The sequence below is a fragment of the Nansenia antarctica genome, assembly GCF_963989245.1.
Source record: "Nansenia antarctica genome assembly, chromosome: 2".
In the NCBI taxonomy this organism is placed as follows: Eukaryota; Metazoa; Chordata; class Actinopteri; order Argentiniformes; family Microstomatidae; genus Nansenia; species Nansenia antarctica.
The window spans coordinates 27,084,080-27,109,079 of NC_137675.1; the positions used below are offsets into that span (position 1 = coordinate 27,084,080).

General features: G+C 46.3%; 3 protein-coding genes and 1 pseudogene across 6 annotated transcripts in view; 2 read left to right on the plus strand and 2 right to left on the minus strand.

Moving 5' to 3' along the window:
* Positions 1-3,055, plus strand: part of LOC308150030 (serum amyloid P-component-like) — an 8,449-nt pseudogene extending 5,394 nt beyond the window's left edge. Inside the window, exon 2 of the transcript in view lies at positions 2,395-3,055. The product of the transcript in view is annotated as a serum amyloid P-component-like (transcript). The remainder of the gene's footprint in view (positions 1-2,394) is intronic.
* Positions 3,056-3,492: 437 nt separating this feature from the next.
* LOC308150031 (uncharacterized protein) lies at positions 3,493-5,225 on the minus strand (the record flags this gene model as incomplete). Its single annotated transcript, XM_080522902.1, has 3 exons — positions 5,161-5,225; positions 3,974-4,460; positions 3,493-3,517 (listed from the first exon to the last, which is right to left on the minus strand). The coding sequence occupies exons 2-3, from the start codon at positions 4,456-4,458 to the stop codon at positions 3,493-3,495; spliced, it is 510 nt and encodes a 169-aa protein (XP_080379028.1). The 5' UTR covers positions 4,459-4,460; positions 5,161-5,225.
* Positions 5,226-12,088: 6,863 nt separating this feature from the next.
* Positions 12,089-19,653, plus strand: LOC308152051 (glycine N-acyltransferase-like protein 3). Of its 3 annotated transcripts, none has more exons than XM_080524957.1 (6): positions 12,089-12,159; positions 12,488-12,566; positions 13,267-13,374; positions 13,883-14,006; positions 14,221-14,347; positions 18,415-19,653. In XM_080524957.1, the coding sequence occupies exons 2-6, from the start codon at positions 12,492-12,494 to the stop codon at positions 18,941-18,943; spliced, it is 963 nt and encodes a 320-aa protein (XP_080381083.1). In that variant the 5' UTR covers positions 12,089-12,159; positions 12,488-12,491; the 3' UTR covers positions 18,944-19,653. The 3 variants fall into 3 exon arrangements, with proteins under 3 accessions (XP_080381083.1, XP_080381085.1, XP_080381084.1); XM_080524959.1 differs by having other exon boundaries at positions 14,248-14,347; XM_080524958.1 differs by lacking the exon at positions 12,089-12,159 and having other exon boundaries at positions 12,346-12,566.
* Positions 19,654-21,806: 2,153 nt separating this feature from the next.
* Positions 21,807-25,000, minus strand: part of LOC308151283 (golgin subfamily A member 7B-like) — a 4,095-nt gene continuing 901 nt past the window's right edge. The window contains exons 2-5 of the mRNA XM_080524121.1: positions 24,109-24,234; positions 23,607-23,759; positions 22,286-22,387; positions 21,807-21,914 (exon numbers count right to left, since the gene is read on the minus strand). Coding sequence (XP_080380247.1) covers positions 21,831-21,914; positions 22,286-22,387; positions 23,607-23,759; positions 24,109-24,234 — 465 coding nt within the window. The 3' untranslated portion in view covers positions 21,807-21,830. The remainder of the gene's footprint in view (positions 21,915-22,285; positions 22,388-23,606; positions 23,760-24,108; positions 24,235-25,000) is intronic.

Sequence of the window (25,000 nt, forward strand, 5' to 3'; positions counted from 1 at the left end):
TGGGGTTAGTTAAAGGTTATGTTGGGGTTAGTTAAAGGTTATGTTGGGGTTAGTTAAAGGTTATGTTGGGGTTAGTTAAAAGGTTATGTTGGGGTTAGTTAAAGGTTATGTTGGGGTTAGTTAAAGGTTATGTTGGGGTTAGTTAAAGGTTATGTTGGGGTTAGTTAAAGGTTATGTTGGGGTTAGTTAAAGGTTATGTTGGGGTTAGTTAAAGGTTATGTTGGGGTTAGTTAAAGGTTATGTTGACGCGGGCCGCATTTGTATCCGAGCTGTGCCGTACTTTCAGAAACGCTTCTCCATTATACGGAGCGACCCGGGACTTTAGGAGGAGTTACGTGTCATAAGAGCGCCTCACTGTAATAAGTGCCGCTATACAGCTCAACGGGGGGAAATGCGATAAGAATTATGTCAAAATGCAGCATTATCATGCACAGATCAGCCTTAAAACATGTAACGTTAAGTGCCTGTTACTTGCCGCTTTTAGTTCGTCACATCAACGGGGGAAATGCGAGATGAACTCTATGCGAGTTCTATACATTCCTCCGTTGAACGGAAAGTCCTAAAGTGTTTTAGCGTTCCCCCTTTCCACTGGTAATAAGGAATTGGCAAGAATAGACCGATATAAATAGATCAACATTTAAAAACAGATGAAGAGAATGATTACAATATAGACATAAAAGTGTTATTACTGGAACTGTATTCTATTAGCGGGATAAAGCACTCTCTCTATTTCGGGCTAAACTGTGCAGTGTAGCCGGCGTCCTGGTTCCTCCAGCAACCGACCACAAAAAATTATTGTCTCAATGTAAGTAATCAACTGGGGAAGTTTCATGGTGATATCTATGAGGTAAAATGTTTTACCCATCAAAAAGTCCCCTGCCATATTCTGCTCCCCTTCGCGTGAGTCGCACGTAGCTCGGGCTGTGCTTGTGATAGAGACATGAGCCCAGATGGTCTTTATGCGCCTGGGTCTCCTACGCTGAGCTATGGTAACTTTCCCGCACCTACCGCACAATACCTCCGGAAAACCACAAACAATTAGGCATTCACCGGTAGGGGGTAGGTGCGGGAAAGTTATATTAGCTCCGCGCAGGAAGCTTTGATCGACTCGGGGTTGGTCTCTACGGTTTTAGGAGACTCAGGCGCATAAAGAACATGAAAGGGCTCATGTCTCTATCACAACCACAGCACAGCTACGCGCGAATCATACGAAGGGGAGCAAGATATGGCAGGGGACTTTTTCTGTCAAAACTCCGGTTTTGAAGAAAAGCACTCCATACCTTTAAGAGGTGATAACCACTAATAAGCTGCCAAACCAAAAGGTCTATCATATCAAAACATAATCTAGGGATGTATAGGAATAAAAAAATCACATCTAGAATTTGCCCAGAATTTGGTAATGAAATGTTCAATTTGGGGGTTTGGCCCAAGGACTATAACTGTAACTGTATAACTGTAAACAGAGCATTTAAATAAGGTTGCTAGGCAACGAATAGAACTGCAGGTGCAGCATCTAAAACAATCCCCTGTCTCTAACAGACAAGTTCAAAAATCTAATGAATGAATGAATGAATGAATGGTCTTTATTGTCATTAATATAGTACAGGTACCATACAACGAAATTTGGGAGGGGGGCTCCCCTGGTGCTAGGAAAAAAATACTAAAAACCATTGTAGGGCAAAACATTATTTCCGAAAATAATAATAATGAATTTTTTAAAAAGTTGGATTTGACCCACAAATGACCTTTATTCTAACTTTGAGGGGTAAACTTGACCTCAAATCATTGAAAAAACATCAGAATCAGATTACAGGACCCAGAAAACCCCTAAAAAGTGGTATCATTCATGATTCTAGCCCTTTTTGTTTTTTTGGTGGCAGCCATATTGGATTTTTCCAATATGGCCCATCTTGGCGCCCATCAAAAATTGATCAGGTATGGTATGGACCAACATCTGGGCCAAATTTGGTACTTTTGGAAGAATCTGAACCAAACAGCCCTTATAATGCCCTAAGGCCCCCCTTAGCCCTACGCTTCAGAAGTTTGGGTTTGAAATCAAACCATTACTATGAGGTAAAAGAGGAGATTCTCAGCTTTTATTTGATGGTATTTGTGTGTATACAATATTGAGTGTAGAGCCAAAATAAATAGTAAAGAAAATGCTTCACTGTCCCATTACTTACGCAGGACACACAGTGCCTGTGTTTGCCTGTTGTCACTGGTGGAATAGGTGGAAGGTAGAATAGGGAACTTAACTATTTATGTTTCTTCATGTATAGGCTAGTTTACAGTCAGCAAAAGCCTGCAGTTATGAGTAGGCCTAGGCTATAATGTGATGATGTGTTCACGGCAGGTCAATGACAACGCTACTTTCTATCGTTGTCGTTCTCTCAGACATGTCAGGTAAAGAGGTCATCTTCCCTGAGGCATCGAGCACCGCCCACGTCAAGATAATTCCCGGCATGGAGAAGAATTTCTCCGCGGTCACCGTATGCATTCGGTCGTTCACCGACTACTACTACCAGGACCCCCCCAGGGCCATCTTCTCATTGGCGACGCCGTCCCACGCCGAAGGGTTCGTCATCTTAAGAGGGAGGGGGCGTTTAGTTAGATACAGGGTGACAGGGTGACAGTTGCGAACGCGCCTGTCCACTTCTCGGGGTTGCCGGGCGAACTGAACCAGTGGGAGTCCGTCTGCGGAACGTGGGACTCCGGCACGGGGCTGACGCAGGTCTGGGTGAACGGGAAACCGAGCGTTAAGAAAGCTCTGAGAGCCGGCCACTCTCCAATCTCTGGCCCCCTCAGCGTCGTCCTGGGTCAACAGCAGGACACTTACAGTGCCGGGTTTAGATCGTCTGTCTCCTTCTGTGGACATGAGACTGATGTACACATGTGGGATCGGGTTCTGACCCCGTGTGAGATCAACAACTACACGGACAACAGAGCCTATCCACCGGGAAATGTGGTCAACTGGAATGCTCTGGAATACACCGAGCATGGACACGTGGTGGTTGAGGGAAGGCCGACCATGGACTGTGGGAAGACAGGCACATAGGCGTACATAGCCTATATTGTTTTAATTAGCATTACAATCTTTGATGACTATCAAATATTGTTTGATTGATTTGGTGTTGTCATTGTTTGATTGACGTCAACTGCTGTTTTCATGACATCAACTAACCATATTATTTCAATAATTCAATGAAATTAAATTAAAATAACTACATTTATTAATTTGAATTGCAGTGTGCAGTGTAGACAGAAACCAGTAAAGAAACAGAAAAGGTTGGGCATAGATGGAGTCGAAGCCAACTTTCAACACAATCAGCCTTCAAATAAGGCCTGAGATAAAAAACAAAAACAAACAAAAAAATGTAAATAACTAATAAGCCTTATTAGATTTTCCTTTAACAATGTTGATGGAATACCCCCCAGATTTCTAAACACTAGCCTCTTTATTAGTAACCAATAATGTAATCACAGCTGCCGTCCTCAAATACAGTCTTCCAGGTCACCCCTATGAGGACTGAGAGTCATTGAGATAAATATATCAACTCTAGCCGCAGCTGCTCTGAATGGTTACATAATAGGGTGCGTTCGTAAATACGCCCTGGATAAATCTGATCAGCACTGGTGATGAATGCCTCTTAAGTCCAATCAAATTACTCAGTCACTCTGTGCTCCGGCGGTCTCAGAGCGAATTTACGAACGTAACCTCTAATGTAGTGAATCCTCTAGATAGGAAGCCTAATATGGTCGTAGCTCCTCCTCTCAGCCTCTGCTGTGGCAGACATGTTTGTCCATAAAAGGGCATACGTTGGAACCACACCCCCAACACAGCTCTAGGCAATGGACATCCTTCATCTTATGACCACACCCCTTGCACACCCCTTGCACACCCGTCCCTGCTGATCCTCCCCCCCTCCCCACCTTCCCCCCCTTCCCCCCTCCTCCCCCCCCCCCATGTCTCTGCTGTTTGATGAGCTGCTCCAGGGTGCCCCTGGTGGCCGCGTTGGTGCAGTGCGCCACGCCCGTCACCTCCAGCCTGCGGGGGTCCGCCACACAGTCCTCCTCGTGCCCGCCGGGGCGGGGGGGCAGCCAGGCCGAGTCGTAGCCGCTCTGCTGCCAGGCGGCCCCCCCCGCCAGCGGCCCCCCCAGCCCGTCCATCCTCTTCACGCGCCCCACCCGCACACGCAGCTGCAGAACCACTCGCTCCCCGGCGGAGCAGCCCCCGGGGTAGCCCGTTGCCTTGGCGATGTCCCGGCTGCAGTACACCCCCGGGCCCAGCGTACCTCCCGCCGATGGCCGGAACCCCCCGGTGATGATGGCGCTGGCGTTGGAGCGGTGGGTGCCGTGGTACATGGTGTACGCTCGGCTGCCCCGCGGAGCCTGACCGGACCTCAGGACCCTCCGCCTCTCGTTCACCACCTGCCAGCCACTGAACTGGACCACCGGCATCACTGAGATACAGACAGGCAGGCAGAGAGGCAGACAGGCAGACAAAGAGACAGACAGGCAGGCATGCAGGCAGGCAGAGAGGCAGACAGGCAGGCAGGCAGAGAGGCAGACAGGCAGGCAGGCAGAGAGGCAGACAGGCAGGCAGGCAGAGAGGCAGGCAGAGAGGCAGACAGACAGGCAGGTAGAGAAGCAGACAGGCAGGCAGGCAGAGAGGCAGACAGACAGACAGGCAGACAGACAGACAGGAAGACAGACAGATGGACAGAGAGAAAGACGAGACAAGATAGACAGCCAGGCGGACAGGCAAACACAGCAGATGAACAGAAAGAGAGGGATAGACGGACAGGCAGGCACCCCCCCCCCCCACAACAGCACGCACGCACACACACGCACGCACGCACGCACGCACACACGCACGCACACACACACACACACACACACACACACACACACACACACACACACACACACACACACACACACACACACACACACAAAAACACACACACACACAATGGACATAAACAAAGGTTTACGGTTCTGTTTCTACTAACTAGTCTAAAAGAAAGACTAGAAAGACGAGAACGATGACATTACACTACAGATGAAATCAATGAGCGTACTCTACACACTACACAGTCATCATTGGAAAAACGCATATGTATATATTACCTATCTGTATTACCTATATGTATATATTACCTAAGTATAAAGTGTTTTGGCTTCAATCACACGAGTAAAAGACTCATCTGTAAACTGTTCCCCGGAGTTTCTTTCCCCCACAGCGACAGAGTTTCACTTTTGATTTCTCTGCTCGTGTCGACTTGTTGGTTTGACATGTGTGTGGCCACGCCCTCTTCCTGCCATCTAGCCAATAGGATCTCGCCAGAGAGCAGCAGTTTTCACCTCTACTTGATCAATCAGTCAAATGTATTTGTATTTTATTTGTTTTAAATTTATTTTATTTAACCTTTATTTATACACAGGAAACACTCTGAGACCAAGGCGTCTTTTGCAGGTCCAACCTGTCCACAATATTTATTGTTTATATTACACAATAACAAAACAACACCTAAATAATACAGTCCCACACAGAAATCAATACATCATAATACACACAATATTAGGAGAAACAGTCACATCTTTAGCCAAGGAGTGCTTTCATACAAACCATATAAACAGTAAATTCCTACCATAAAGGACTGAAATAGCCATATTAAAAAGTAATAATGTGTAAAACATTAAAGAAAAATGAAAAGAAAGATCCTACATTTAAAAAATAAATAAATAATATAATAACAATGTTATATTACTGTGCTGAACTGTGCAGAACAGTAAAGTCATTTGGAATGTGAACTCCAGTACACATGACATCATTAATCTTTATGAGGGGGGGGGGGGATCAGGTGCACTCATCCTGCAGGAGGTAACTTGGAACAGAAGAGCGCGGAACAGCCAGCACAACAAAATGGCAGGTCATAGTCTGGAAACAGACAGACAGACAGACAGACAGACATCAGATGTGTTATTACATGCATGGTGATTGGTCAGACCCCCTACAGATGTGTTATCAGGTGAATGGTGATTGGTCAGACCCCTATAGATGTGTTATTAGGTGAATGGTGATTGGTCAGACCCCTATAGATGTGTTATTAGGTGAATGGTGATTGGTCAGATCCCTATAGATGTGTTATTAGATGAATGGTGATTGGTCAGATCCCTATAGATGTGTTATTAAGTAAATGGTGATTAGTCAGACCTCTATAGATGTGTTATTAGGTGAATGGTGATTGGTCAGACCCCCTACAGATGTGTTATCAGGTGAAAGGTGATAGGTCAGACCCCTACAGATGTGTTATCAGATGAAAGGTGATTGGTCAGACCCCTACATATGTGTTATCAGGTGAATGGTGATTGGTCAGATCCCTATAGATGTGTTATTAAGTGAATGGTGATTAGTCAGACCTCTATAGATGTGTTATTAGGTGAATGGTGATTGGTCAGACCCCCTACAGATGTGTTATCAGGTGAAAGGTGATAGGTCAGACCCCTACAGATGTGTTATCAGATGAAAGGTGATTGGTCAGACCCCTACATATGTGTTATCAGATGAAAGGTGATTGGTCAGACCCCTACATATGTGTTATCAGGTGAATGGTGATTGGTCAGATCCCTATAGATGTGTTATTAAGTGAATGGTGATTAGTCAGACCTCTATAGATGTGTTATTAGGTGAATGGTGATTGGTCAGACCCCCTACAGATGTGTTATCAGGTGAAAGGTGATAGGTCAGACCCCTACAGATGTGTTATCAGATGAAAGGTGATAGGTCAGACCCCTACAGATGTGTTATCAGATGAAAGGTGATTGGTCAGACCCCTACATATGTGTTATCAGATGAAAGGTGATTGGTCAGACCCCTACATATGTGTTATCAGGTGAATGGTGATTGGTCAGATCCCTATAGATGTGTTATTAAGTGAATGGTGATTAGTCAGACCTCTATAGATGTGTTATTAGGTGAATGGTGATTGGTCAGACCCCCTACAGATGTGTTATCAGGTGAAAGGTGATAGGTCAGACCCCTACAGATGTGTTATCAGATGAAAGGTGATTGGTCAGACCCCTACATATGTGTTATCAGGTGAATGGTGATTGGTCAGACTCTTACAAATGTGTTATCAGGTGAATGGTGATTGGTCAGACTCTTACAAATGTGTTATCAGGTGAATGGTGATTGGTCAGACTCTTACAAATGTGTTATCAGGTGAATGGTGATTGGTCAGACTCTTACAAATGTGTTATCAGGTGAATGGTGATTGGTCAGACTCTTACAAATGTGTTATTAGGTGAATGGTGATTGGTCAGACCCCTACAGATGTGTTATCAGGTGAATGGTGATTGGTCAGACCCCTACAGATGTGTTATTAGGTGAATGGTGATTGGTCAGATCCCTACAGATGTGTTATTAGGTGAATGGTGATTGGTCAGATCCCTACAGATGTGTTATTAGGTGAAAGGTGATTGGTCAGACCCCTACATAGTGTTATCAGGTGAAAGGTGATTGGTCAGACCCCTGCACATGTGTTATCAGGTGAAAGGTGATTGGTGGTAGGTAACCTTAGCATGTGCAGGGTCCTGCAGGCTGCAGTCAGCCAGGTCAACACCAGGGTCGTTCCTACACACCGTCTCTCCCACACGCACCGACATGGTGTACGTGACACGGGCAGGGGGGTCGATCTGGGAGGCAGAGGAGGGAGGTTTAGAGTTTACAATTCATGAACTGTATATTGTTTCTACTTTTATATTTTAGTTTTTACTTGCATACTGTATGTGTTTTATCTATTTGTAAAGCACTTACACATGGTTGTAAAACGGTGCTATATAAATAAAGTGTATTATTATTATTATTATTATTTCTTATTATTATTATCATTATTATCAGTTTTACTATATATTTAACCAGGCTAGTCCACTCAGCATCAGGGAGCTCTTCATTGGAGATATAGGGCCCTATTATGCACTTCATCAATAAGACGAGGCGGTAGATCTAAACTTAAGACGTGGAGGCGTGGTCAAGGCCACTTTGCTATTATGCGTGCGGTAGTGGGCGCCTAAAACCCGGCGCTAAGCAAAGAAATTAGTCATGGGTGTGTTTTGGGCGTCTTCTCAATCAACCCAATCAGCGTGCCAGGTGCCATTCCCTTTAAGAACCGGCTGCGTTGAGTCATTAGCGCTATGCTATTATGGAAGTCCTGAGAAGGAGGTCAGCGCGCTTCTCTGCCTCTCCCTTCTGAAATAAAGCATTTATACTGTGACCGTAATTGACGTCTTGCCGTGGAGCCACGTGCGTGTTCATGTGTGCCCACATGCATGCGCAAACCGCGGAGGCGCGCTCGTGTTTCAAAACGTGCATGAAGTCTAAACTTAAGAACTTTTCAAACCACTTCTTAGCGATAGGAGCAAAGTCAGACCGCATAATAGCAGGGGCGCCTAGTGCACTTTATTAACATATGAACACTCCCACAATGAGCAATATATGCACGGGAGTTTTACGTCTTATGTGTGGGCGCCTATCGACACCTGCATAATAGCAGTAGCGCGTATGAAGCGCATAATAAGGGTGGCGGTAGGTCTTAACCTGGCGGTGCGTCTTAATTAACACTTAAGACGGCAAGTTAAGAAGTGCATAATAGGGCCCATAGTGTGCAGATATTGTTAGTGTAACAGCAGTAGTATCACTTCCTCCCTCACAAGCTCAGACCTCAACCTCTGTATTGGAAACACATTTGACTTTTTTTTATTATTTGCTTTAACCAGAAACACCACAGAAAAGCTCACCAACCATAACAGACAGTTATACATGCCTGTGCATATTAGTTACAGTAGGCTACAGAAGTTTTCATTAGGTTGTTTTCTGGTACTTGAGGTACTATGGAGGGTGCAGTGTGTAGTGTGTAGTGTGTAGTGTGTAGTGTGTAGTGTGTAGTGTGCAGTGTGTAGTGTGTAGTGTGTAGTGTGCAGTGTGTAGTGTGCAGTGTGTAGTGTGCAGTGTGTAGTGTGTAGTGTGTAGTGTGCAGTGTGTAGTGTGTAGTGTGCAGTGTGTAGTGTGTAGTGTGTAGTGTGCAGTGTGTAGTGTGTAGTGTGTAGTGTGTAGTGTGCAGTGTGCAGTGTGTAGTGTGTAGTGTGTAGTGTGTAGTGTGTAGTGTGCAGTGTGCAGTGTGTAGTGTGTAGTGTGCAGTGTGTAGTGTGCAGTGTGTAGTGTGTAGTGTGTAGTGTGCAGTGTGTAGTGTGTAGTGTGCAGTGTGTAGTGTGTAGTGTGTAGTGTGCAGTGTGTAGTGTGCAGTGTGTAGTGTGTAGTGTGTAGTGTGTAGTGTGTAGAGTGCAGTGTGAAGCCTACAGCCCATGGACAGTTAGAGTGTACAGACCTGTGCTTTATCAGAGAGGATGGCGAGGACCTTGTAGGCGTTGCCATAGCTACTCCTGTGATTGTGGAAGTCGATGGCAAAGTTAGCCGCGTCGCTAACGTCAGACCTGTAGGGCGGCTCGGACCACCTGTCCCCCGACACACACACCACGACAGCTGCCGCCAGAACGATGTGTGTGAGGAAAGCTGCCATCGCCACAAGGTTTCAGTCTGGGTGAGAGAGAGAGAGAACGCATTTTTATAGGCAGTGTAGATTGTTATCAAGGAACGTTTTGCTTCTCCATTTTGATAAAAAGCATAATCAGCATTTTAGGAGGCGTGAGAACAGACTGTTTAAAAAAAAAAAAAGAACATGCCATTCGATGCGGTAGAGCAGATTCTGTTGAACTTCAATGTTGAGATAATATCTTCTAAGACTAGCTGCTGTCGCTGTAAGTAGCCTTGAGAACCGATGGTTCTCGAGCCTAACGGCCCTTAGGGGGCAGGAGCCTATCTCCTGTTTCCGTAGCGTGAGGCAACTTGATGTACAAGTACACCCCCCTGGACATGACCTGGACATGACTCTGGTATGTCGCAGGGTCTTACCCCCTGAATCCAACCTCTTAATGCAGAGTGCCAAGCAGGGAGGCATCGGGTACCATTTTTATAGTCTTTGGTACGACTCGGCCGGGGATCGAACTCATGACCTCCCAAACTCAGGGCGGACACTCTAATCGCAAGGCCACTGAGCTGCAGTTGCCGTGGTTACTGATAAAGCAGTGTTCTGGAAGTGTGTCGAGACAGTCAGGACTGTTCTGCTATTCATGCAGGAGTAAAGTTGCTGGTCTTACCAGTTGTGCATTCTTCTCCCTCCAATGGTGAAAGGGACACTTCACTATTTTCTAACCTCATATTCATTATTTCCAGCACCATACCATAGCAGTCTACATTATGTTACCTTTTCCCTTATTTTTTTTGTTGATTAAACTACATTTTTAAAAATAACAATTTATAGACACTTATGTATCCTGAGTTTAACTAAAACAGAAACATAATTCTATTGCTATCTTAACTCAACCAGAAACATAATTCTATTGCCACCTTAACTCAAACACAGACGTATTTGTGTTATTGACTCATACACCACCACCTCTAGTCTCTTACGACATATCCACCTCATACACTGCAACCCAAACACTGCTACAACATTCAGACAACATTCTTATGTACTGTAGCTTCAGGAAAACACTGTCAGACAGGTTAATACACCCATACTCTACCTGTACCTTCAGGCTGAATGCTGGTGTTTGTCTTTCGTCTTTCTCCTCCTCCTCCTCCTCTCCTCTTGTGCTTCCGTGCTCTCAGACACTCTATCCTGGTTGTAGAGGCTTGCTAGACATGTCCCAGCAGCATCTCCTCTCTGCTCAGGCCAAACACAGTAGCGTCAGAGACGCTCTTCCACTTTCATCTACTGTGTTGTTGTGTGTTGTGTTGTGCTTGTCTGGTCCAGAATTCTGCTGACAGCAGAGGAGACAGCTAGTCTGCAGTCAGCTTCCTGGTCACATGACCTGCCAGCATCACTGCGTGCTATGACTCAGGCTGTGTCTCAATAGTCTAAAGTGGCTTCGTCTCCTCATCTTGTCTCCTTGTCTCCTTGCCTTCCTCTGTGCTTCCTCTTCCTCGTTTTATCAATAGGTACTGTTCTAGCAAGTCCAGGTAAGAGATGAATGAATGAATGAATGAATGAATGAATGGTCTTTATTGTCATTGATATAGTACAGGTACCATACAACGAAATTTGGGAGGGGGGGCTCCCCTGGTGCTAGGAAAAAAATACTAAAAACAAGAAGGGAAAAGAGCTGGTTTACATAAATAAAGGCTATGTACACTATCCACTATACTATACTATACAAATAAAACACTGTGCTGTACTCTATGCTATAAATATCCTAACATTTCCTATCTCTGAACCTTATGTACCTGAACAGATGAACATTTATGACTAAACAACATTTTAGGGAATTTATTTTATGTAGAACAACCGACACCTTATACATCCTAGTTTAAAATGTCAACATTTCCATTAAGGGAAATTATTTCAGAACCTTGGACAGCACCTCAGAAAGACCACTGAGTACAGTAAAAAGCCAACACTGTGTTTGACACCGTGGTTGGAACATGATTACTATTCTAGAAGTGCGCGACTAGAGTGGTAGTAAAAATGAAGTTACGCCTTGGAAAAATATGTATCTGTACAGTCCATTATGTGTGCCTGATGCAGTCCAGCAGTCTTAAAACCCTTAAACACAAATAATATATTGAGAGGATGTTAAATTAATGTTTATTTCCAGAGATAATTACTGTACATATATAACTTGTTTCCTTTATCCATATTTACTATTTTTAAACGCTTGAACAAATTTAACGTGGGCGCTTTTATTTGGAAGAAATCCTCATTTATTTCTCAAGGTGGGCGGAGTTCGCTGATGAAAACGCAGGCTGCGTTCGTAAATTTGCTCTGGAAATCTGATCAGCACTCATGGAACGCCTCTTGTCCAATCAGATGACTTGGTCTCTTTGTGACGTTGAACCCAGTGTGCATTCCGGCCCTCTCAGAGCGAGATTACGAACGCAGCCGCAGATGAAAATGCGGAAGTTGTTATTGCACATTCAAGAGAGTAGCAGACCTCGCTTGGAGCAACCAAAGTGCGTAGTTAGTTGAAACTTGTCCTCTCGCTTAACACATTGACGATATACATAAACTAACACGTTAAAATATTGCAGATTCCAAAAAAGTAGGTATTGGCAAGCAAATCAAAAACTGTTTCTAAGCGTTTTTTTTTACCTAGTTACCATGCCGTGAACGTCGGTGAACCTAATCCTGATTTATTGTAGGGCACATTATTGAGAAAACATCGTAAAACCCGTTAAGGTTACTGTAATGAAGTGACTGCTGACTCTGTTGTATGCTGAACAATAATAATCTTTAATCAACAAGTGCTTCCGTTCAACTTAACGTATACTGTGCCCCCTAGTGTCCAGATGTGCTAAGCTTTATACCATTTTTATACAAGCTATGTTGATATAAACTACAGAAAGTACTGTCTTTACTGCTGGTGGCAGAACAATGTTAGTTCTTGGTCCTGCGGAGTTGAAGGAGGCAGAGGAGGTGCTAAAGCAGTTGTTTCCCGAGGCCATCAAGGTGACATCATCTCTTTATGTCTCTTGTGTTTGTTGTTGTTGTTGTTGTTGTTGTTGTTGTTGTTGTTTTTGTGTGTAAATTGAGTGCTAAAGTAGTAGTATATCCTTCACAATGTCTTGATTATTGTTTTCTTTATTTTTGGTTATTGTTTTCTACCCGTACTTGCCTGGCTGTCGTTTGTTCGGCATTTTATTTTATTAAGCGACTTAGGCCTACGATTAGAGATTATAGGGAGTCTCCCTGGAGTAATTTAGGGCTAAGTGCCTTACTCAAGGGCACACTATTGGTGGTGTATTCCCACGTAGGAACATTTTAACTCATGACCTTCTGATCACCAGTCCAAATCACTACCCCCTATGCCCACCACTACCCCTGCCTGGTTAAGTAAAGTTTAAGTGGATTACAGCGGTCCTGTGTTTTGCGTTGTAGGCAGCAATGGCTCAGGAGGTAGAGCCAATGATAAAATAATAATAATAATAATAATAATAATTAGATAATGATCTAATGATCGCAAGTTCTGCGGTTCGAATCCCGGCTGGCCACGTATTCGAGGTGTCCTTGAGCAAAGCACTGAACCCCTAATTGCTCCATGGTCGGCGTCTATGGCCGACCCCTGTGCCTAGAGCATTAAATATACGAAATTCCAACAATTGACTGGCAAGTTGATTGCACGGCAATAAAACAACCGTTATGATTGTAGGTCTACGGCTGCCTGTTCAACATCAACCGCGGGAAGACCCACAACCTGGAGGTGGTGGCTGACTCCTGGCCGGGCTTCACTGCTCTCGTCTGCAAACCTCTGGTCAAGGTGCAACACCTCTCGTTTTCAGCTCTCAAACCTCACGTCGTGAGCGCCGTACATACGCCATGTCCCTGTTGTGTCGTAGAGTCTGTGTTATACTGAGGAACTGTTATACTGAGGAACTGTTATACTGAGGAGATGTTATACTGAGGAACTGTTATACTGAGGAACTGTTATACTGAGGAACTGTTATACTGGAGGAACTGTTATACTGGAGGAACTGTTATACTGGAGGAACGCAGAGACAAATCCCTAGCAACGTCATTGCGTCACGGTAGCGAAGTTTGCTGATTTTGATTACAGATACGAACAACAACTTAAGTGTTAACGTATAGGTCCTACGAACATGTTCCTTTTGTGTGTGTGTGTGTGTAACAAACAGCCAAAGTTTGAAGATAGAACCTACTGAGTGTTTTGTCTCCTCTCTCTCTCTCTGTGTGTGTGTGTGTGTGTGTGTGTGTGTGTGTGTGTGTGTGTGTGTGTGTGTGTGTGTGTGTGTGTGTGTGTGTGGTAGGGTACAGCAGACCGAGAGGGTGAGTACAACATCTACAGTGTGTACTCCAGAGACAGCCAGAGTCTGAGGAACCTGCTGAGAGCTCCAGGTGTGATCGACTGGGACGTGTTCACTCTGTTAGCAGGTACAATCAACCAATCAATCAATCAATCAATCGATCGATAATTTAACCTTGTGGATTACCTGACTCAATAATTAAATGGTACAGTGTCTGTTGAAAATAAGTTGCATTTTTACTGTGTGTGTGTGTGTGTGTGTGTGTGTGTGCGCGTGTGCGTGTGTGAATGTGAATGTGCTCTGTGTGTGTGAACGCGCGTGCGTGCGTTCACTCCACTGAGGTGTTGACATCAACCATGTGGGAGCAGTGGAGGAGTTGGCTGTTCTCAATCAGGTCCTCACCAGAAGGCAGACTGTGATGCACGTGATGACGCTGACGGAGAGCGCTCATCTCAACACTCAGACAAGGTACAGTCACAGCCATGTGGAACACACACGGTACAGTCACAGCCATGTGGAACACACACGGTACAGTCACAGCCATGTGGAACACACACGGTACAGTCACAGCCATGTGGAACACTCGCGGTGGTAGCCTAGGGAACACACACGGAGGTAGCCTAGAGAACACACACAGTGGTAGCCTAGAGAACACACACAGTGGTAGTCTAGAGCAGAGGTTCCCAAACTTTTTTTAACCAAGGCACCCCTGAAGCTTTCCCCCTTCTCCAAGGCACCCCAACTCTACGAAGATTTTAAAAATGCCTCGGAGCTTAAACTAAAAACAATACACGATGAATTGGTTTGAAAATGTGTGTTTATATATAATACATAAGTATTGCCCCAATGAATTTTAACAAGATAATAAAAGTCATAAATGAACTGTAATGGATGGGCAAGAATGCATAGGTCAGTCAAACTATCGCTACATTAAATAAAATTGTGGCCCTCAAGGATTGTACAATATGGGAGGAGACTCAGAGGGAATTCTTCACACAAATAAAATATCAAAGGCCTGTATAATCAATCAATGGAACAATGCTTTTTTGGGGGGCTTATAATAATGCCTTAAAATGTAATTCTCATTTCAATGCTCATTCTGAGATTATTATTTCACATCTGAACCAAACGGGTAACTCACAACTATAATAATTTAACAATAATAATCATGACAGAATTTAAAGTAAGTAAAAATTGAGAGAAATACAAAACAAAGAAATATGTTGTGCGCATTAGTGGGACACATGCGCCTGCTTTTGGGAGCAGAGTCTCTTTATGCGGGGAGAGATAGTGGACAGCGCGACACGCAGGTCCTGTTCCACTGACAGTCGCGTGCGTGTCTTGTTCTTGACGTATGCTAGAGAAGAAAAAGCCAGCTCGCACAAGTAGGAGGTTGGGAAGGGTAAAATCACCTTGATGGCACCTTAATCCACCACGATTCATCTTCCAATTGTTCTTTGTATGGCAAGTCGTGCTCACTGACAAAAGTGATCAGTTCATCTCGGAGCTCATAGACACGGGATAACACCTTGCCCCGCGACAGCCAGCGGACCTCTGTGTGTAATAAGAGCCCCTCATGCTCGGACCCCATCTCATTGCACAATGTGCTGAACAGCCGTGACTTCAGCGGGCGTGATTTTACATAATTAACCATTCTCACCGCTTGATCCAAGACTTCAGTGAGGAGTAGTTAGTTAGTAACTAGTAGGCCTAGTTAGTAAATTAATGTCTTTCAAATCTGAGAAATATATATTTTATTTGCTTATGAACTCCATTGCACATGTAATAAACAAACGTTTATTAATGTATTATTATAATATATATATATATATAATTTTTTTTACGAGCAGATTTGGCGGCACCCCCGGACAGGGGTGCCGCGGCACCCACTTTGGGAACCTCTGGTCTAGAGAACACACACAGTGGTAGTCTAGAGAACACACACGGTGGTAGTCTAGGGAACACACACAGTGGTAGCCTAGGGAACACACACGGTGGTAGTCTAGGGAACACACACAGAGGTAGTCTAGGGAACACACACAGAGGTAGTCTAGGGAACACACACAGTGGTAGCCTAGGGAACACACACGGTGGTAGTCTAGGGAACACACACAGAGGTAGCCTAGGGAACACACACGGTGGTAGTCTAGGGAACACACACAGAGGTAGCCTAGGGAACACACACGGTGGTAGTCTAGGGAACACACACAGAGGTAGCCTAGGGAACACACACGGTGGTAGTCTAGGGAACACACACAGAGGTAGCCTAGGGAACACACACGGTGGTAGTCTAGGGAACACACACAGTGGTAGTCTAGGGAACACACACAGAGGTAGTCTAGGGAACACACACGGTGGTAGTCTAGAGAACACACACGGTGGTAGTCTAGAGAACACACACGGTGGTAGTCTAGGGAACACACACAGAGGTAGTCTAGGGAACACACACGGTGGTAGTCTAGAGAACACACACAGTGGTAGAGAACACACACAGTGGTAGTCTAGAGAACACACACAGTGGTAATCTAGGGAACACACACGGTGGTAGTCTAGAGAACACACACGGTGGTAGTCTAGAGAACACACACGGTGGTAGTCTAGAGAACACACACGGTGGTAGTCTAGGGAACACACACAGAGGTAGTCTAGGGAACACACACGGTGGTAGTCTAGAGAACACACACAGTGGTAGAGAACACACACAGTGGTAGTCTAGAGAACACACACAGAGGTAGTCTAGAGAACACACACAGTGGTAGTCTAGAGAACACACACAGTGGTAGTCTAGAGAACACACACGGTGGTAGTCTAGGGAACACACACAGTGGTAGCCTAGGGAACACACACGGTGGTAGTCTAGGGAACACACACAGAGGTAGTCTAGGGAACACACACAGAGGTAGTCTAGGGAACACACACAGTGGTAGCCTAGGGAACACACACGGTGGTAGTCTAGGGAACACACACAGAGGTAGCCTAGGGAACACACACGGTGGTAGTCTAGGGAACACACACAGAGGTAGCCTAGGGAACACACACAGTGGTAGTCTAGGGAACACACACAGAGGTAGTCTAGGGAACACACACAGAGGTAGTCTAGGGAACACACACAGTGGTAGTCTAGGGAACACACACAGAGGTAGTCTAGAGAACACACACGGTGGTAGTCTAGAGAACACACACAGAGGTAGTCTAGAGAACACACACAGTGGTAGTCTAGAGAACACACACGGTGGTAGTCTAGGGAACACACACAGAGGTAGCCTAGGGAACACACACGGTGGTAGTCTAGGGAACACACACAGAGGTAGTCTAGGGAACACACACAGAGGTAGCCTAGGGAACACACACAGTGGTAGTCTAGGGAACACACACAGAGGTAGTCTAGGGAACACACACAGAGGTAGTCTAGGGAACACACACAGTGGTAGTCTAGGGAACACACACAGAGGTAGTCTAGGGAACACACACAGAGGTAGTCTAGGGAACACACACAGAGGTAGTCTAGGGAACACACACAGAGGTAGTCTAGAGAACACACACAGTGGTAGTCTAGAGAACACACACAGTGGTAGTCTAGAGAACACACACGGTGGTAGTCTAGAGAACACACACAGTGGTAGTCTAGAGAACACACACAGTGGTAGTCTAGGGAACACACACAGTGGTAGTCTAGAGAACACACACGGTGGTAGTCTAGAGAACACACACGGTGGTAGTCTAGAGAACACACACAGTGGTAGTCTAGAGAACACACACAGAGGTAGTCTAGAGAACACACACAGAGGTAGTCTAGAGAATACACACAGAGGTAGCCTAGGGAACCTAACATACCACTTTATTATATTGTATTTTGTATATTGTTGATTTATTGACTGTTGTTGTACAAGGAGCTAGATTCATAAAACATTTCACTATGGCTGTATGCCATGTACGTGACCTGACGTGGTCTTTCACCACTAAAGTGTGACACCAGACCCCCTCAGCTACACATGGGGGAGACCCGTAATGAAAGGAAAACAACAACCACTCTCTCAAATTACCCAGAAAGCAGAGGGATGTAATTACACACGCTCCTGCCCGAGGCAGAAGACGAGCTCTCTGCAAAATATCAGAATACAAGAGCTGTTTTGAGCAAGAAGACAAAAAACGATCCAGAAGTGTTTTTTAGTTGTTGAGGTGTTAAAAAAAAAAAAAGAAATAAAAAGATAAGGTTCCAAACATGTTGTTTTCTTAACCCGTCTAGCACGGTAATAAGTGCACACGTTTGAAATATCTTGCTAGCTAGTGTTATAACCAATCAATTATAACAACTCAGTATTGGCTAGAGCAAGAATCCGATGGTATTGCCCTCCTCAGACATGGCACCTAGGGGGTATTCCATCGACGTCGCTGAAGGAAAACCTAGGCTTATCTTATCTTAAATGTCACAAGACTTTTCCTTTAGCGACGTTGATGGAACACCCTAATATTAACGTCTCCTCCCTCCCCCCCCCCCCCCCCCCTGGAAACGACACCACCCCCCCTCCTATCAGTCCCCCTGGAAACGACACCACCACCACCACCACCACCCCCCCTCCTACCACCCCCCCAGGAAACAACACCACCACCCCCCGTCCTACCAGTCCCCCTGGATGCACCCTGCGACCCCTGACCCCCGGTGACGCAGAGCTGGTCAACAACACCTGGAAGTACGGAGGCACCGAGAGCAGCCTGGCCTCCGTGCGGAGCTACATCCTCCACCACCCCAGCCTGTGTGTGGAGGTGAGGGACGGGCAGGCGGAGGAGGAGGAGGAGCACCGACAACCCCCCCCCGTGTCCTGGCTGCTCCTCTACCACCACGCCGCTCTGGGGCTGCTCTACACCCAGCCTGAGCACCGTAATCACGGTTACGCGTCGCTGCTGGTCGCCGCCATGTCGCGGCGGCTGAGGCAGCAGCGGGGGTATCCGGTGTACTGCTTCGTGGAGGAGGGCAATGGCGCCTCCCGCAGGTTGTTTTCCGCCCTGGGTTTCACACACAAAGCGGGCTATCGCGCGGTGTGGCTGGAGCTGAACGAGAGGTGACGGTGTGACTTCTCTGGTGTCGTCCAGGGGGGTGATTCCGTCAATGTCGCTAAAGAACAGTGCAGGCATGTTTTGATAACTCTCGCGAGACTTATACAAAAATCCAGGTTTATTTTGATAAATCTCACGACACGAGACTTGTGGAAAGAAAAAAATAAGCCTGGATTTTCCTTTAGTGACATTGATGGAGTACCCCCCCCCCCTCCGGTGTGTTCATGGGCCGCCATAGCTTGTTTATGCCTTAAGGACCGTTAATACAGAGAGCTGTGTTTGTGTAAATCTGTTGATATGCTGATTTGCATTCTGCTGCTATTATTGACGCTATTGTATATACAGCTGTTGTTGATTGTTGACTGTTGTTTATATCCTGCTTATTCTATCATTGATTGTGTTGTTTATATCCTGCTTATTCTATCATTGATTGTGTTGTTGATATCCGGCTTATTCTATTATTGATTTTGTATTTCTGCTGCAATGCCAATGTCGAATGAATTCAGATTCTGATTCTGATTCTGACCATTGTCAACCACAGAGCTAGAGGGTTCATTAAGCATCCATTTCCGCCCGCAGTCTGTGGAAAAATAAGGACTGGGATGTTTTTTTCAACGCTGGGAATCAGTAGGAGGGTAGGAGAATATGTTTTTACTAATATCAGCACATTGTCCTTATTGATTTGAGCTAAATGTGTGCTAAATGTCCACAGTCTTATATTAGGCCGCTAATTGAAGAAAATGTTTTACTTATTTAATAAAAAGCGGCTTTTATCCAAAGCGACTTACGTTGCAGTGAGTGCATACATTTCCCAGCAGATATGGTCACGGTGGGACTCGAACCCCCAACGTAAGCGTTGTTAGCGTCATGCGCTACCAACTGAGCCACAGAGAAGCACCAGGTTTAAATAGCCACTAGCTAACTTTAGCCATCGCTAACAGACAAACAAACAAACGTCCCAATCTAGAACAAAGACCTGCGCACACACACACACACACACTCATACACAAAGGCTGCACGCATACATACACATACACACACACACTCATACACAAAGGCTGCACGCATACATACACACACACATACACAAAGGCTGCACGCATACATACACACACACATACACAAAGGCTGCACGCATACATACACACACACACACACACAAAGGCAGCACACACACACACACACACACACACAGTATGGACAGGCAGTACAGGATCCCTTGGTATACTGAGGTGGAGCAGTATTATTTATTTGATGTGTCATACCTCTACAGCCACACACACCTCATGTGTATCAAACAACAAAGCATTATGAAAGTTTGTTCCCTATGTTTGCATAAATACAGTATTATGTCACCATAAACAAAGACACTTCACATTGGGGAGGAGATTGGAGTTTTGGCAGTTATGGTTCTTTGGAGGTTTCATATAGCAAAGAAAACGAAGGAATGTGCGTTTCTCAAACGGATAACGTTCCAAAGGAAGACTTTCTTTCTTTCTTTTTTTTTTCTTTCTTTTTTTTTTGTTTTTATCACCCTGAAAGAATGCTACATTAACCTCGGTGTTTGCATAAGTAGGATCTATGAGAGTTGTTGGTCCGCACTGTGGTACAAGGAGGTTAGTTCAGGTGGGGTGTCTGGTTACAAGCTACGCGGGGCGCGAGCGGGACAACAGATCTGCTAGCTACATGTATACGGATGGTAACAAGCTACATTGGTCTGCGCTCAGTCAGTCTGCCAGTCCAGGTGACGTACAGTTCAGCAGAACTACGCAGGTCTAGGGGGTGCGTTCGTAAATTCAGCTCTGACAGCGCCGGAGCGCACACTGACTGGGTTCAACGTCATAAAGGGGGACCAAGTAATTTGATTGGACAAGAGGCATTCCATGAGTGCTGATCAGATTTTCCAGAGCGAATTTACGACGAACGCAGCCCTTCTAGAGATCCGTTGCCACATAGATACAGACTAGAGTGTTCTATGAGGAAGAGTGGCGCCAATGAAGTCGGGACGTTTTTCTATTGGCCAACGTGGCAAATGATTTCATTTACATCATACTAACCGAGCCTGTTGCCAGGCAACCGGTTCTTAAGTTCTTAGTCCAATAATATATATTTTTAAAATCTATACTGAGTAAATCAGGAAGCTGTATGGGAACTACAGTAGTGGAAACTCACTGATGCCACTCTTGTAATATTCCACTCTAGATACAGGCAGGTACTGTAAGTGGGTGTGTGGTCTGTGTGTGTGTGTATGTGTGTGTGTGGTCTCAAATGACACCCTACTTCCTACAGACTACTACACCTCCTCATACGGAGCGCCGCGTTTACCATATCCCCTTCAGACTCTCGTACAAAAAGGGCTAAGTTAAACACCGCGGGGAACAGGCTGTGATTTGAGATTTGTGATTTGAGATTTGCCCCAAGTTGGATTTAGTTTTCTCGATTAGATCTGATCCACTCCTGTGTGGTTCGGTCGTGGTCCAGTTTCCAGTTTGGTCGGCGGGTCTGGTTAGGTTCTGGTCTGGGGGTCTGTGGTCGACCGGCCGCACGTGATGCAGCTGGGTTCGGTGAGGATTAGGCCTCGTTCCAATACTTCAAAACTGCATCTTTCCTTCTGTCCTTCCTTCCTTCCCTCCCTCCTTCCCTCCTTCCTTCCACACAGATCTGAGAGAGGTCGTTGGAGGACTAGTTGAAGAACCGTTACCACACCGCGGTAACCTCACTTTCGCTAATCTAACCGCATACAGATCTGCCCTCGCTTCAAGGAAGTAAGGAAGGAAGGAAAGAAGGGAAGGATGCATGTGTTAAGTATAGTGACGGAGCCCCGCGGTCAGTGGCCCTGGTTCCCCAGACGGACCTCCAGGGGAGCCAGGGGGCCGCGGCGGCCGTGTGTCCCCAGTCACCGAGCACTGCTGCCGGACGTGGAGCTGCTGCCTGAGCTGGAGCCGCTGGAGCCCCGGTCCTCGTAGATGGAGATCTCAATCTGAGAGGGGAACGACGGGTCAAGGCTAACACACACGCTAACACACACACACACACACACACACACACACACACACACACACATACTGTAGCCTCCTCCTCCTCCTCCTCTATGCAGCCCTATCCAGGTCCTTTACTGTAGCCTCCTCCTCCTCCTCCTCCTCCTATCCAGGTCAGAGCACCCGTGTGTCTGACAGGGTCACGCCTAAACATCTCCTAAGACCACTAAGGCCTAGATATCTGCTCAGGGAGCTAACACAAGTGCTCACACTCACACAGCCCGCCCGCATGCACCACACACGCACACGCACACGCACACACACACACACACACACACACACACACACACACACACACACAGGGTAAGGATACGACTCTCATGCCCCTCTCGATGGGGTCGGTGATGAGCAGACCTCGGGGAGCGTAGATCTTCTCATTCTGCTCCTGGATGTACCTGGCGATGTTCTTCAGCACCTGACCAGGAGAGAGAGAGAGAGAGAGAGAACAGAGAGAGAGAGAGAACAGAGAGAGAACAGAGAGAGAACAGAGAGAGAGAACAGGGAGACAGAGAGAGAGAGAGAGAGAGAGAGAGAACAGAGAGACAGAGAGAGAGAGAACAGAGAGAGGGAGAGAGCAGAAAGGAGGTCAACTCAGTGGTTGGTCCCAATAGTCTCCCCTCTATTCGTCACATCCTTCCTCCTCCTCACTTTCCTTCTCCACCAGGGACAGAGAGACAGACAGACAGACAGACAGACAGTCACTAGGGGCAGAGGGACAGAGAGACAGACAGACAGACAGTCACCAGGGACAGACAGACAAACATCAGGGACAGAGAGAGAGAGAGACAGACAGACAGACACCACAGACAGAGAGACAGACAGACAGACACCAGGGACAGACAGACAGACAACCATCCGGGACAGAGAGACAGACAGACAGCCATCAGGGACAGAAAGACACTCACCAGGGACAGACAGACAGCATGTCCAAAGAGAGAGGGACAGAAAGACAGCCACCAGGGACAGAGGGACAGACATACAGCATGTCCAAAAAGAGAGGGACAGAAAGACAGCCACCAGGGACAGAGGGACAGACAGACAGACAGCATGTCCAAAGGGTCAGAGGAAATGTCCCGTTTGGACGAAGTCTCACCTCCTCATATCTGGTCTCATATCTGGTCTCACCTTCTCATATCTGGTCTCATATCTGGTCTCACCTTCTCATATCTGGTCTCATATCTGGTCTCATAACTGGTCTCATATCTGGTCTCACCTGCTCATATCTGGTCTCATATCTGGTCTCACCTTCTCATATCTGGTCTCATATCTGGTCTCATATCTGGTCTCACCTTCTCATATCTGGTCTCATATCTGGTCTCATATCTGGTCTCATATCTGGTCTCACCTGCTCATATCTGGTCTCATATCTGGTCTCACCTTCTCATATCTGGTCTCATATCTGGTCTCATATCTGGTCTCACCTTCTCATATCTGGTCTCATATCTGGTCTCATATCTGGTCTCATATCTGGTCTCACCTGCTCATATCTGGTCTCATATCTGGTCTCACCTCATATCTGGTCTCACGTTTTCATATCTGGTCTCATATCTGGTCTCATATCTGGTCTCATATCTGGTCTCACCTTCTCGCATCTGGTCTCATATCTGGTCTCACGTTCTCATATCTGGTCTCACCTTCTCGTATCTGGTCTCCATGCAGAGGAAGATGACGTAGGCGGTGGCGCAGGCCAGACATCCCTCCACGTACGACTGGCCGCCAATCTTCTCCGCCTCAGCGTAATAGTTGTTCAGCGTCTTCACCGTGTCCTCGAACAGCGTCCGCTCGATCTAGCGAACAAACAGTTAGCCAGACACAGGTAACAGTTAGCCAGACACAGCTAACAGTTAGCCAGACACAGGTAACAGTTAGCCAGACACAGCTAACAGTTAGCCAGACACAGCTATCAGTTAGCCAGACACAGCTATCAGTTAGCCGGACACAGCTAACGGTTAGCCGGACACAGCTAACGGTTAGCCAGACACAGCTAACAGTTAGTATCATCCCTCTCTATGCACTTTCTCTCTCTCTCTTCCTCCCCCTTTCCTCTTCATGTCCCTTCCCTTTGCACACACCCATCTCTACCCTGCCCTTTACATCTTCATAATATCACACCTCCCTCCCTCCCTCCCCTCTCACCCTGCTGTCCAGTTCGGAGGGGAACTTGATCTGGAACCTGCAGGTGGTTCCTTCGCTGTAGTCCCTCTGGATGAACACCTTGTTGGCCAGAGACGCGCTGTGCCTCAACTCCTGCAGGTTATGGAACTATGGGACACACACACACACACACACCGTACACACACACACACACACACAACGTACACACACACACACCGTACACACACACACACACACACACACAGACACACACAGACAGACACACACACAGACACACACACACACACCCACATGCACACACAGAAGGAGAGACAGCAATGAGACAAAGCCTTGTATAACTGTCTCTTTGGTCAAATCTTCATTGTATTGTATGTGGATACAGTTGTATAGGCAGACAGCTGTGTATTGGCATAAGCCTTATGAGAATTAACTACAATATATCCAGATACACGTCATTAAGATACACAGTGACCTCTCTCTCTCTCTGTCTCTCTCTCTGTCTCTTGCTCTCGCCCCCCCCCCCCCTCCCTCTGTTCAAAGGTAATGTATACAAACAGCCGCTGATGTTGTAGTCTTTAGAGACATACGATGATAGAGGAGAAGCAGTCAGCCTGTGATCAATCAAACTCTGTCTGGGGCCTGGCCGCCCGGCTCCACTCTTGGACATGAGCCCAGTCCCAGACACACTATCTACCCTCTCTGACACACACTCTCAGGCCAGACCACGCATTGTGATAGCCCGGGCAGGGAGACACGCCGGGGGGGGGGGGGGGGAGATGGGACAACATTACAGCACAGCTCACAACAAATCAATCTCTGTTGGGATAGGATTAAGACCGACGGGCCGAAAGACCAAATGTTCGCTTTTCCGCTAAGCCTATGTATGGTCGCTTGGTGTCTGTGGTTTGTGGGG